The 12,705-nt window shown below is 37.8% G+C and overlaps 1 protein-coding gene across 1 annotated transcript in view; it reads left to right on the forward strand.

The window, feature by feature from the left end:
• The window catches only part of WDR27 (WD repeat domain 27), a 125,848-nt gene that overhangs the window by 60,909 nt on the left and 52,234 nt on the right, over positions 1-12,705 (forward strand). Inside the window, exon 23 of the mRNA XM_042444018.1 lies at positions 10,549-10,646. Within this exon, the coding sequence (XP_042299952.1) occupies positions 10,549-10,646 (98 nt within the window). The remainder of the gene's footprint in view (positions 1-10,548; positions 10,647-12,705) is intronic.

Below are 12,705 nucleotides of genomic sequence, written 5' to 3' on the forward strand. Positions count from 1 at the left end.
ACAGTGGTGTATATAATAGGAGAGGGAGAACTAGTTAAGCATTCAATGGTTCAATGGACCCAAAATATTGGACATACTATTGGATTAAACAAGTGGGAAAAGTTTGGAAAAAAACAATTAAAATCTCTCTGGCACAAAACATAAAACATATTAAAAATGCATTACAGGTGGTATATGACACCGACAAAGTTGTCAAAAATGTATGTATATATGAATCCCTTGTGTTGGAAATGTTCTGAGGAGAAAGGCAGAAAAGTGAAGAAATAGTGGAGTTTAATTCATTTAGAAATTGAGTAAATTGTTAATATAAAATTACAAATGACCCCGGAACTATATTTAATGACAATGATGGAAGACAATTTAAATAAATCTAAAGAAAGAATGTTATATTATAAGATATTAGCAGCAAGACTAGAATACGCTAAAAATTGGAAAAAACACAACCATACCAACAATACAAGATTGAATTATTAGAATTGGCTAACTTGGATAAATTAACTTGTCTTATTAAAGAAAACAAGTTGAAAACATTTATACAAAGTTGGGAACAGGTTGTTACTTATATTAGCAAAGAATGGGGTGAATTTATGATTTGGGGATTTAGAGGATGATTGTACTAAGTATCTTAGAATAACAATTTAGAGAAGAGAATGGTAAAATTTGATTATAATATTGGACATTTTAAGATGGGATCTATTATTTCAAATATTATATGGATGCAATTAAGACATTAGGTATATAATTACAGAGGAAGCTCTAGACTCAGTTGGGAAGGAAGTTTTTTTCCTTTTCATATTCCCCCCCCCCCCTTTCTCCCCCCATTTTTTTTTTTTTTTTTTTTTTTTTATAACTAATTTTTTTATTAAATTTTACCTCTGCTATTACTAAAATCTTTCACTCTTTTCTTCTTTTTTCCTTCCCCCCTTTCTGCCCCCTCCCTTTCTTTGCTTTCAATATGTTTGGTGTATAAATACAGTAAATAATTTAATAGTAACAATGTATATAATAATTATGCAAAATTAATAAAAATTAAAAAAAAGAAATTTGTTGTACACAAATTTAATGAGCTGTAAGGAAAATGTAATGACCCGTGTGGTGTAGTGATTTGAGTGTTGGAGACTAGGGTTTGATACCCAGCTCAGCCATGAAACCCACTAGATGAGGTAGGGCAAGTCACATACTCTCATCCAGAGGAGTAGGCAATGATAAACTCCTCTGAACAAATCTTGGCAGGAGATCCCCATGAAAGCTTTGCCTTAGGGTCGCCATAAGTTGGAAACGACTTGAAGGCACACAGCAACAAACAAGGAAAATGTAATATCTGAAATGGCCCTAAGGGTTGCTCTGCACTTTAATTTTTTTTTGGTCATTATGGTGAATTTCTTGCAGTAGACAAGTACAATGTTTAAGGTAGCCATAGGTTGTTGTTATTTATTTGATAGGCACATAGGTATTCCTTGTCCTTCATGCTTCTGACATGGATGGTTATGTATTACATATTTACATATTTTCAGGAGTGAAACACTGGAACTACTGTTTCAATTATAAAATGATACTTAAGTATTCCACTGAATCCATGGATATGAGATTAACAGAAATTTATGCATATAGCTAAATGCTCAAGATGCTACTAGGTGTTACTACACATTGGGAAATGCATGAGGCCATGGGCATTTCTTTGAAGGTTGCCATTGACTATTGACATTTTGTGAATATTCACTGTCAGCTTTTGTGACCTGTTAGCCTTTAGTATGCCTGTAAATCAGGAATGGACAAAATGTTGCCCTGGACCTGTATCTAACCTGAAGGTTGGTTCTGTCCTGTTTTGTTTTGTTTTGCTACTTCACCCCTTCCAAGCTATTGCAACTATTGAAATGACTGACTTGAACAATGTGGAAGTCCATCCCATACTAGGCAACCAGCCTCAAATACCCCACATATTATTGCTATCTTCCTGTATTTTGTGTATTATTCTGACTGCATCTTTTATTTGTTTCCTAGCCTTCACCACAGCTCCTGATCTGTTAACATAAAAGCATCAACCTTCACTCAGCATGACATATGCCCTCCCTCATGCTGCTGTCATGGCATGCAGTGCTGTGTTTTGGAGGATAACTTCACTGAGGGAACTCATTTCTAGCTGGAGTAAAGACAAGGCCTGTGAAGTGACAGTAAAGGCTTTTTGTATTTCACTGTTCAGAGGGGGTTTGCCTTTGCCTTCCTCTGTGGCTGAGAAACGTGACTTTCCTAAGATCACTTTGTGGCTGAGCAGGAATTCAAACCCTTGTCTCCCAGTGTCCTAATCCAGCACTCAAACTACTATACCACAATGACTCTCTTTTGTTCCCTGATACCAAGGAAATGAAACATCCACATAGTAGATGAGTGAAATCCAGTGTTCCTTTATGTCAACAGTCTGAGCATGGCTCTGTGACCTGGTGGTGGACAAAGCTTAGTATTTCCACCTGGGGGACTAGATACACAACTGTACACAGGGACGTAGCCAAGGGGTCCGGACCCCCCCCTTCCGTTAGATAAAATGAATGGTGCGTGCTGCCGTGCCACCGCACCCAAGCCCCATTATAATGGTGGCACTTAGTCTGGACCTCCCCTTCCCAAAATCCTGGCTACGTCCCTGCTGTACAGCTACCTTTCTATCCCAATGCTTTATAAACTGCCTTACTACACAGGAACCAGACTCTGGAATAATCCAACTAGACAGTTAATTTTATCTGGCCTGGTCTTTGTCCTTCTCTGACCACTTTCTCCTAACCCTGTAATAAAACCAGGAATACCTCTGCTGATATCTCATCCGGTTCCATCCCTGTGTATCCAGAATTGTTATAGCTACACATTATCTGGGACTGTATGGTATGTAACATGGTTATGGGAAAAGTATGATTATTTTTAAAATGTGTGTCACTGATGTCACTTGCCCACATTCCACTACTAGGTATTTTAGATAGCCTTGAGCTTCTTGCTTCCATGTCTTGTCAGTGTAATTTATCTGTACAGTGGAGGGTTTTACAACTCTCTCTCATTGGAATAAGTTGGTAGGTTTGGTAAGCTTATTGTAAAGCACAGCAGGCTCAACAGGTTTCTTATCATAGAATCATAGAATCATAGAGTTGGAAGAGACCACAAGGGCCATCCAATCCAATCCCCTGCTATGCAGGAACTCTCAGTCAAAGCATCCCCGACAAATGGCCATCCAGCCTCTGCTTAAAGACCTCCAAGGAGGGAGATTCCACTACACTCCGAGGGAGTGTGTTCCACTGTCAAACAGCCCTTATTGTCAGGAAGTTCTTCCTAATGTTGAGGTGGAAGCTCTTTTCCTGTAGCTTGCATCCATTGCTCTGGGTCCTAGTCTCTGGAGCAGCAGAAAACAAGCTAGCTCCATCCTCAATATGACATCTCTTCAAATATTTAAACAGGGCTATCATATCACCTCTTAACCTTCTATTCTCCAGGCTAAACATCCCCAGCTCCCTAAATCGTTCCTCATAGGGCATGGTTTCCAGACCTTTCACCATTTTAGTCGCCCTCCTTTGGACACGCTCCAGTTTTTCAACATCCTTTTTAAATTGTGGTGCCCAGAATTGGACGCAATATTCCAGGTGGGGCCTACCCAGAGCAGAATAGATTGGCACTATTACTTCCCTTGATCTAGACACTATACTTCTATTGATGCAGCCTAAAATCCCATTGGCCTTGTTAGCTGCCGCATCACACTGTTGACTCATGTTCAACTTGAGGTCTATTTGGACTCCCAGATCCCTTTCCCACATAGTTTCGTTCAGCCAGGTATCCCCCATCCTATATCTGTGCATTTTATTTTTCCACCCTAAGTGCAGTACCTTACATTTCTCCCTGTTGAAGTTCATTTTGTTAGCTGTGGCCCAACTTTCTAGTCTATTCAGGTCATTTTGAATTTTGATCATGTCCTCTGGGGTATTAGCTACTTCTCCTAATTTGATGTCATCTGCATATTTGATAAGTATGCCCCCAATTCTGTCATCCAAGTAATTGATAAAGATGTTGAATAGCACTGGGCCCAGGACAGAACCATTACCATCATCTACTCTTCTCTGGATGGTCAATGGAAGTGGGGAGGCAGGCAGGGTTACAAATACCAGAATTGGATAGCAGTTCTATAGTGTAGTCCTAGCTGCACCACTGCATAAGATAAGGACATCAGACTGGAAAAGCATTTTTTCCTCAACCATTGAATCTTTATGAATTACTAGCTATGCATATAAGCTACTTCATATGCCAAAAATCCAGATGCCTCTGCATGTGGGAAAAGAAATTGGGTAGGGGGGGAAATGGTATGTGTTATATTTACTAATTTAGACAACTTTGTGATGTATAATATTCTGATTAAAATGTTCAGAAAACTCAAATGAAAGCAAGTGGCAGCTAGAGAAAAGCAAAGTAACGATCATAACAATTTCTTACATTAATTCCCTGTGCCACTGGGCCCCAAGTAAATCAGAGCTCCACATAAATTTCAGTCTCAAAGTGATAAATTATATCAAAAGGCCAGAGTTGGGTTGGGTTGCTCCTCATCTTAATTCGTGTGCAGAGGACATAGAATTCACAGCATTTATCTAATTCTTAAAATTGCCTCAGTAATCTATATCATTATTTTAAAGATTACAGACACATTGGGATATTGTAGTCACCTCGTGCCCAGCGTTGACTCCCTGCTGTGCTTGAGCTCATTGGTTCAACTACAGACAGCAATCCATCTTTAGTTCTGAACGTCTTTTCTTTTGTGGTTTTGAAACAGCTCCTTAAAATGACTTGAGCATAGTTTGTTGGGTTTTTTTTTTTGTTTTTGTTTTTTTGGTGGTTTACTGAGAGACTGGTCTGGTATAACACTTTACTAAACTCCTGCAGTATTATTTGTAACACACTGATGCTTTTACTTTTTTTGGCTGTTCTTTTTGCTTTGTCAGCAAAGTGACTTCAAGTTACTTAAGCAGGGCATATTCTGAAGAAGTGGACATACATTTGCATGGGGAGAGAAATGGGATCTGGTTTTTCTGGAAAACTGGAGATTATAATACTAAATCAACCTTCATAGTTTTGTAACCCTTTAATGTATTATGCATAGTGGTAAAACACAAGGCCACAGTCCAGAAAGTCCCTTTAGATTAAAAAGGCTTTGCAAAGCTGCTGATAGAGATTTTTTTAAAAAAAGTTAGACACCTACTGGATACACAAAGCCTATAACAAGAACATGCTGACAGGACAGATGTGAGATATTATTGAAATCATATTTAACATATCAGTTGAAGTCTTATATAAAGGTTCATCATTAATTTAAAAAAATCATTTTCATTTTGAGTGCAATGTGGTACTTCAATGCTAAATATAAAATTCATGATTTTTGCCCCTTAGATACCAAAGTCACAGTCTGAAAAGGAATAAAGTGCATTCTTAAGCCCCTTGATCTTGGCTTTGATTATAAAGTGCATACATTAATTAGAGATGATAATCTGTGTTCTTCCTATAGTTGCTTGACTTGTTGCTGATGGTCACTGGCAGGGCCACTGTATACAGAGGTAACTTTGGATCAAAATACTGGATAAGAGGCAGTGAGTCTAAAGGATAGAAGTGATATAAATTCTAAGCACAACTTCAGCCCCTTTTTCCCCCAGCCCAGCATTAGTCACTGGATCACACTTTTTCTGAAATAAATTAACTGGACTATAAATAAAGTTTTTGAAAAATGTTTACATGGATGCTCTCTTTAATCATCTCCAAAACTCAAGATATTCAAATTTCTTTCAAATGTAATTGAATGTCAGCAATTTCCGCATAGCCTTATTTCAGTTGTTCCTGTTTTACTTGTTGATATTGATTTTGACCTTATTCTAAACGGGTTCTCAAACCTTTAGTGACAATGATAATATATTTATAGCTTATGGGCATATTGTTAAAGCTAAGGAGAAGGAACATTCAACAATATAAATTATATGTAAAATCATAACATCATAGAGTTGGAAGCTACAACAAGATCTATCCAGTCCAACCCACTTCCATGTAGGAATACACAATCAAATGTATCAGATACACCATACCCAATGTATATTAGGGCATGCTTCTGAGGCATTTGGGTTGTACATTTGGCTGCCTGAATATCTTCAGAAAAATAATAAACCTTTATTGTCTTAGCTGCAACACTTACAGTAAAAATTATCTTAAGCAAGAAAATTCAGATGGCTGGAATGTGGAATGTAGGAATCAGCAGTAGCTTTAACTGCTTAGCAAGAGAACAGTCAGCTGATATCTGCTGCTTGCCAAAGGATCGACATATCAGTTTGCCTTCTTGGAATAATTATGTACACAGGAAAAGATATGCCAGCAACAGATGACATTCCAAACAAACTACTACAATCCAGACTAGCAGAATCAGCTCCAGTCCTAACAAACATATGTCAACAGATATGGGAAACAAAACGGTGGCCAGTGGATTGGAAAAGATCAATTTACATCCCCATCCACAAGAAAGGAGACACAAAAGACTGTAGCAACTATAGGACCATAGCATTAATCTCTCATACAAACAAAATCATGCTCAAAATTCTGCAACATAGACTCCAATCATACATGGAGAGAGAAATCCCAGAGGTCCAAGCGGGGTTCAAGAGAGGAAGAGGAACCAGTGACCACATTGCAAACATATGGTGGCTAATGGACCGTACCAAGGAATTCCAAAAGAAAATCAGCATGTGCTTTATAGACCACAGCAAAGCCTTTGACTGCATAGATCACAAAAGGCTATGGAACACCCTTAAAGACTTGGGAGTGCCAACACTTCTGATAGTCCTGATGAGGAATCTGTACTTAGGATAAGAGGCCACTGTTAGAACAGAACACAGAGAAACTGAATGGTTCCCAATTGGCAAAGGGGTCAGGCAAGGTTGCATCCTTTCAGTCTATCTTTTCAACTTTTATGCAGAACATATTATCAAAAAAGCAGGTTTGAACACAGAAGCAGGAAGAGCGGAGGATGAAACATCAACAATCTAAGATATGCAGATGACACCATACTATTAGCAGGAAACATCAAAGACCTAGAGTAACTACTGAGGAAGGTCAAAGAAGAAAGTGCAAAGGCAAGCTTACTGTTGAACATAAAGAAAACAAAAATAATGACCACAGAGGATCTTCACAAATTCAACCTTGACAATGAGGATATAGAAATAGTAAAATTGTTCAATCCAATTCAAGCATTGATCAGAATGGGGACTGCAGTCATGAAATCAGAAGAAGACTAAGGCGCGTTACAGACTGCCCAGAAGGGGCAGTCTCGTGCCGCTGCTGGTTGCTGCGTCCAGGAACCGTAGCATCCAAACCGCGCGGTTCCTGGATGCAGCAAAGAAGAAGCGCCGAAATGGCACTTCTTCTTCCGCCCCGGATGAGACGCCGCGAGACGCTACTCACGCACTTGCGGCGTCACATCTGGTGCACTACGTGCGGATGCTATGCATCCAGGACGTAAAGATGGTGGCGCCCATGTGTATAGGGCGCTGCCATCTTTACGCCCTCGTCACGTGCTAGGGGTGAGGCTGGTGTGGACGCTAGGCCCTCAGCCAACCCCTAGCACGTGACGGGGTCGCCGGAAGAGCCTGTCTGTAACGGGCCTAAGAATGGGGAGGGCACCTATAAAAGTACTATAAAAGCGTTTAAAGAGCAAAGATATACAATTAAGCATGAAAGTTAGAACTGTACAAGCAATTGTATTCCCCATTACCATGTATGGATGCGAGAGCTGGACAGTTAAGAAAATGGACAGAAAGAGGATAAATTCATTTGCGATATGGTGCTGGAGAAGAGTGTTGAGGATACTATGGACAGCAAAAAGAACAAATAAATGAGTCCTAGAAAGAAATCAAGCCTGAATTTTCCCTGGAGGCAAAGATTACTAAATTGAGGCTGTTGTACTTTGGCCACATCATAAGAAGGCATGAATCATTAGAAAAGATAGTAATGCTAGGAAAGGTGGAGGGAAGTAGAAAGAGAGGAAGACCACATGCTAGATGGATGGACCCAGTCAAGGAGGTCATGGATATTCAAGAGCTTAGAAGAATAGTGCAGGATGGGGAATCTTGGAGGTGTCTTGTCCACAGGGTCAACATGAGTTGAGATTGACTAGAGGGTGGTTAACAATAACAAAAGATATATCATTCTTTTGTCTACTATTTTACTTGCTATATGACGAAAATGCTAGCTATCACACATAGGGATATAATTTACTTTGGCTGTTGCTGGAACTGTACATTATTTGGTAAAGAGCCTTTTTTTAGAAATAATTATTTCAAAACTTGGTGCAAATCTAAAATCTTAAAATTAAAAGAAGCAATGGAGATGGATATTTTGACCACGCTTATGAGAGAAAATAAAAAAAGAATGGGAAAAAAATGGCAGTGTGTTATAAATTATTGGAAAACCTCTGAATAGGATTAAAACAAAATAATAGCACATAAGATTATGAGGGAATAAATATGATATGATTTTTTTCCTTTTGGTTACAGTGATATACTGGGAGTGTTTGTTATAAAGTTATGGGACGGAATAGGAAAGAGAGTTAAAAAAATAGCAGAATAATTATGAATATACAATTGTGTTATATGCTTAGAGGCCTGTTTATATTAACTAAAACAGAGAGAACCAAGGAATTTTTTATTAAGCAGGATGTCTATAATATATCAGGAAGTTACATTTATAGGTTGGAGAAAAGAAGAAACTTTATACTTTATACATGTGTCTTTTATGTTTGTGTGTATAAGTGTGTGTGTGTGTGTGTGTGTGTGTCTCTATATATGTGTGTATATATATGTGTGTGTGTGTGTGTGTGTGTGTATATGTATGTATGTTTTGTATTGATGCATGCATATTTTATCAATAAAATTTAATTAAAAAAAAACTTGGTGCAAATCATGCTTTGCAGCCATGCTGCTGGTTACAAATGATAAGTATTTGATTAACAGAACAGCAGTACCCGATGAATAGGACAACTGCTGCTATTACTGGAATTACCATCTTGAATAAACCCACATTTATCTCTTTTGATGAAGCCTTACAATCTTGAAGAGAATTCTAGAAGTTGTTTGGCAAGTCCATCTAATTTTGTGGGTTTTGTAACAGATGGGAATTTCAGCTTAAGGTAACTATGGGCCAAAATGCATAGGCCAAATAAAGTGGCTTCCAGATGCTTTGGGGGCGTGGTGTTTAGATGACACATGCCCCCAAAGTGGCTGGACACTGTGTTGGGACTGTGCTAGGAGCTAAAAGCTGGCCCCAAAAGGAGTGGAGATAATCCACCTCCAGGCAGCGGCCAATTTGGGACTGTGGTGGCAGCCTGCTTTGGAAGCAGGCCATCCAGTCACTGCAGTCCCGTCACAATTGTGGCTGGAGCAGCCAAAGCCACTCTTTATCAACCATCTGCTTTGCACCTATGTTAGTTTGTTGCAGCAAAATCAGTAAATAATAGTGTAGCACCTTAATGACTAATGTATTTCATTTGGTATAAGGGTTCATGGATTTCAGCCCTCTCTATCAAATGCATGCATGCTTTTGATGGGCTGAGCTAGAGTTCATGAAAGCTTACACAAAATAGAATGTAGGCTGTTAGTGAGCTACGACACTTAGGAGTTTATCACATGGGAGGAATTTCTCTTAATTTCGAATGATAAGAAAATGGGGCCAGAACGCATTCACATGAATTCGCTAGTTCAGCGAATTTACGTGAATTCGAATTGCATTCGAACTGACTTCCCATTGCCTGAAAATAGCTTGCCATTGCCTGAAATTGTGTGAAACCCCATGATTGCGTTCGGACTGACTTCCCATTGCCTGAAATTGCGTTTGGTAGTCTATCACACAATAATGTTAAACCCCATGATTCAGCTGTGAGGTGCCACAAGATTCTATGCTCTTTCTCATGCTATTTAATATCTATATGAAGTCATGGGATGAGTTCATTCAACACAGTATACTGGTGACACTGAAATCTACCTCTTCTTCTCATTGGAGTCATTCAATGCTGGATCAATGCCTGGAGGATATAATATACTTGATTGGATTGTCCTTTGTGGCACACCAGTGGGAGAATAAGCTGTGTGAGGACATGCAAGAGGGTTTTCTCTGCTGTAGCATCCTTGTTGTAGACTTCTCTCCCCTAGGAGGCTCAATTGGCTTCATTCTGGCACCAGTTTAAAATACGACTTTTTATGAAAGCCTTTGGGGTCTAATATTTTTGTCCAAATCTGTACAGCTTTTAAAACTGTTTTAACTTCTTAACTTGTTTAATATGTTTTAATCTATTTAATCTAGTCTTTATGGTTTTAAAATTTAAATTGTAATAAACTTTTTCAATTTATTTCAATTATATGCTGCCCTACATTTCTAGGATGTAGAATGTTGAATACATTAAGTAACAGATTAATATTTAACTTGACTGTTAGTGCCCTTTTATAAATATGGTGTTCTGTTCCTACATATTCACCAATTGTAAATTAACATTTTGTCTTGCAGGGATCAGCTTTTAGCAGTCAGCAATGTGAATATTACAATCTCTTCTTAACAACAGCTATTGGTGATGGCATCAAACTCTGGGATTTGAGAACATTAAGGTATCAACAGTTTCTTTGTTTTAAAATGTGAAAAGGTTAGGTGTTGCTTTGAAATGTTCATGTGTGTTAAGCAAAGTATTTTTGGATAGTCTGAATGTGAATATAATCTGATCTCATTTCCCTATTCAACAGTTTCCAATAATTTAGTGGTGATTCTTAGCACATTGATTTTTCTGAAATATCTGATGCTTATATAGTTAGGAAGTTCCTGTAGGATTCTGGTTTTAAAAGATTCAGATCTCATTTTGAATGGATCAGCTTTGACAAAACTACCTAGAACTCTTTAGAGATAAAATGTCATATAAATGTTTTTAACTAAACAATGCAACATGCAAATTCTCTGAAGTGTTTCTTATTTTTTTTATTATGTTTCAGTTAAACATCTTATAAGGTTGAATGTACAGAACTACAAAAACATTCTGGAAATAGGGAATGGCAAAATAAATCCATGGGCTTCATTACCATCTTTACTTTTGATCAGTTTATTCTGTTCCAGGAATTTCCAACATTTTTGGCTTCAGGGTATATTGCAAATTTTAAGAGCATATTATGGGCACTAACCAGAAGGTGGCATGAAGAGGATTTAAAAAATGGCTACTGTAGGATTGGGAACCAATAGAAAAATACTGATTTAAAAAATGTAGGATGAAAGAAGATTTGATATACCGGTAAATAGCTAAGCATTGGGAATTACAGAATGATAAAAGACACAAAGGAATATGGGAGAAAGACGATACCTACAAGAAAAGAAAACATGAAAAGATATAGAGGAATTATAACATAAAGGTTACATTTCTAAAGTAGCTAGGTTATTACAGATCAGTGTTAATTTAGTTGTGTTATATTTTTCCCGCTATATATATGAAAATTGAGTAAAGAATTGACAGCAATAAGAGGGAATCAATTATTGGAGAATTACAGTATAGCCTTGTTTTGATAATAACGTAAGAAATTAGCCAGATACAAGACTTGTAAGATCTAGTTTTATGATGATCGCTGTACAGAATTAATTATAAATATTATTGTACAAATGAAATAAATTTCAATAAAGATTAATGGGGAAAAATGGCTACTTTAGTACACCCGGTGAAACACAAAATACCCATTATCAAGAAGACAAAGAGATTCTTGGGCAACTTATTTTTCTTTCAGTCTCATCAAAGTACATAACAAAGTGGAATCTGTATTTGGAAATGTAACACATTTTAACCCCCTATTTCCTTCCTCCAGTCTGATGAAGCAGAGTACTGTAATAAGTAATTTGCCTAAGAAACTGAACTGAATGGTAGAAGTAGGTTCTGAGCTCCAAATTCTGAATCGCATATTTACCTCACTAGTCACAACAGAAGATTAAATTCACAAAAGTTGGTGACGCTCAGGAAAACACATGTACTGTACTGGGAAAACGCACTTGTATATTTCCCCCACTGCCTAGCTCAGGAAAAAGGTACTTACACAAATACTGCATTCAGACAACAAGAAGAATCTAGGCATTCTACTGCAAGAGACAGCACAGGCAAAATATCCTCCTTGCTTCTCATCACTCCTAATTTAGAATGTTCCCTAACTTCCTCTAAACATATACAGCATTTTTCCTGGTTTTTGAAAAGTACTCAGCTGCAGACAACCACAAATCTAATTTTCGTAAGAATGCCTCTGCAGTCCATAAGTATGTAGCAAAAGACATTCCTAGAAAGAAAGATATAGCAGTGTTGGAAGCTCATGTTTCATTTTATCATGTGTCAGCCTTCCAGTTATTATTATTATTATTATTATTATTATTATTTGATGAGGAGAAGCAGAGAGGGTGGTGGACACAAGGGGAGGGTTCCATTGGCAAATAGGTGACAATGGGTGCTGTACTAAAAATGTAAATATGTATATTACTGAGCAGGGATAGGCAGAGTGAAGCCTTGGGGCTACATATGGTCCCTGGGGATGTTTTTGTCATCTTCAGGTATAAAACATTAGGGAATGTTTTTACCATTTGCTTATGTATGTATCTGATTTTTGCTGTTATCTGCCTTGATCCTCACAAGGAAGAGGCAGGATACAAACA

Source organism: Sceloporus undulatus, chromosome 1 (assembly GCF_019175285.1).
Source record: "Sceloporus undulatus isolate JIND9_A2432 ecotype Alabama chromosome 1, SceUnd_v1.1, whole genome shotgun sequence".
Classification (NCBI taxonomy): Eukaryota; Metazoa; Chordata; class Lepidosauria; order Squamata; family Phrynosomatidae; genus Sceloporus; species Sceloporus undulatus.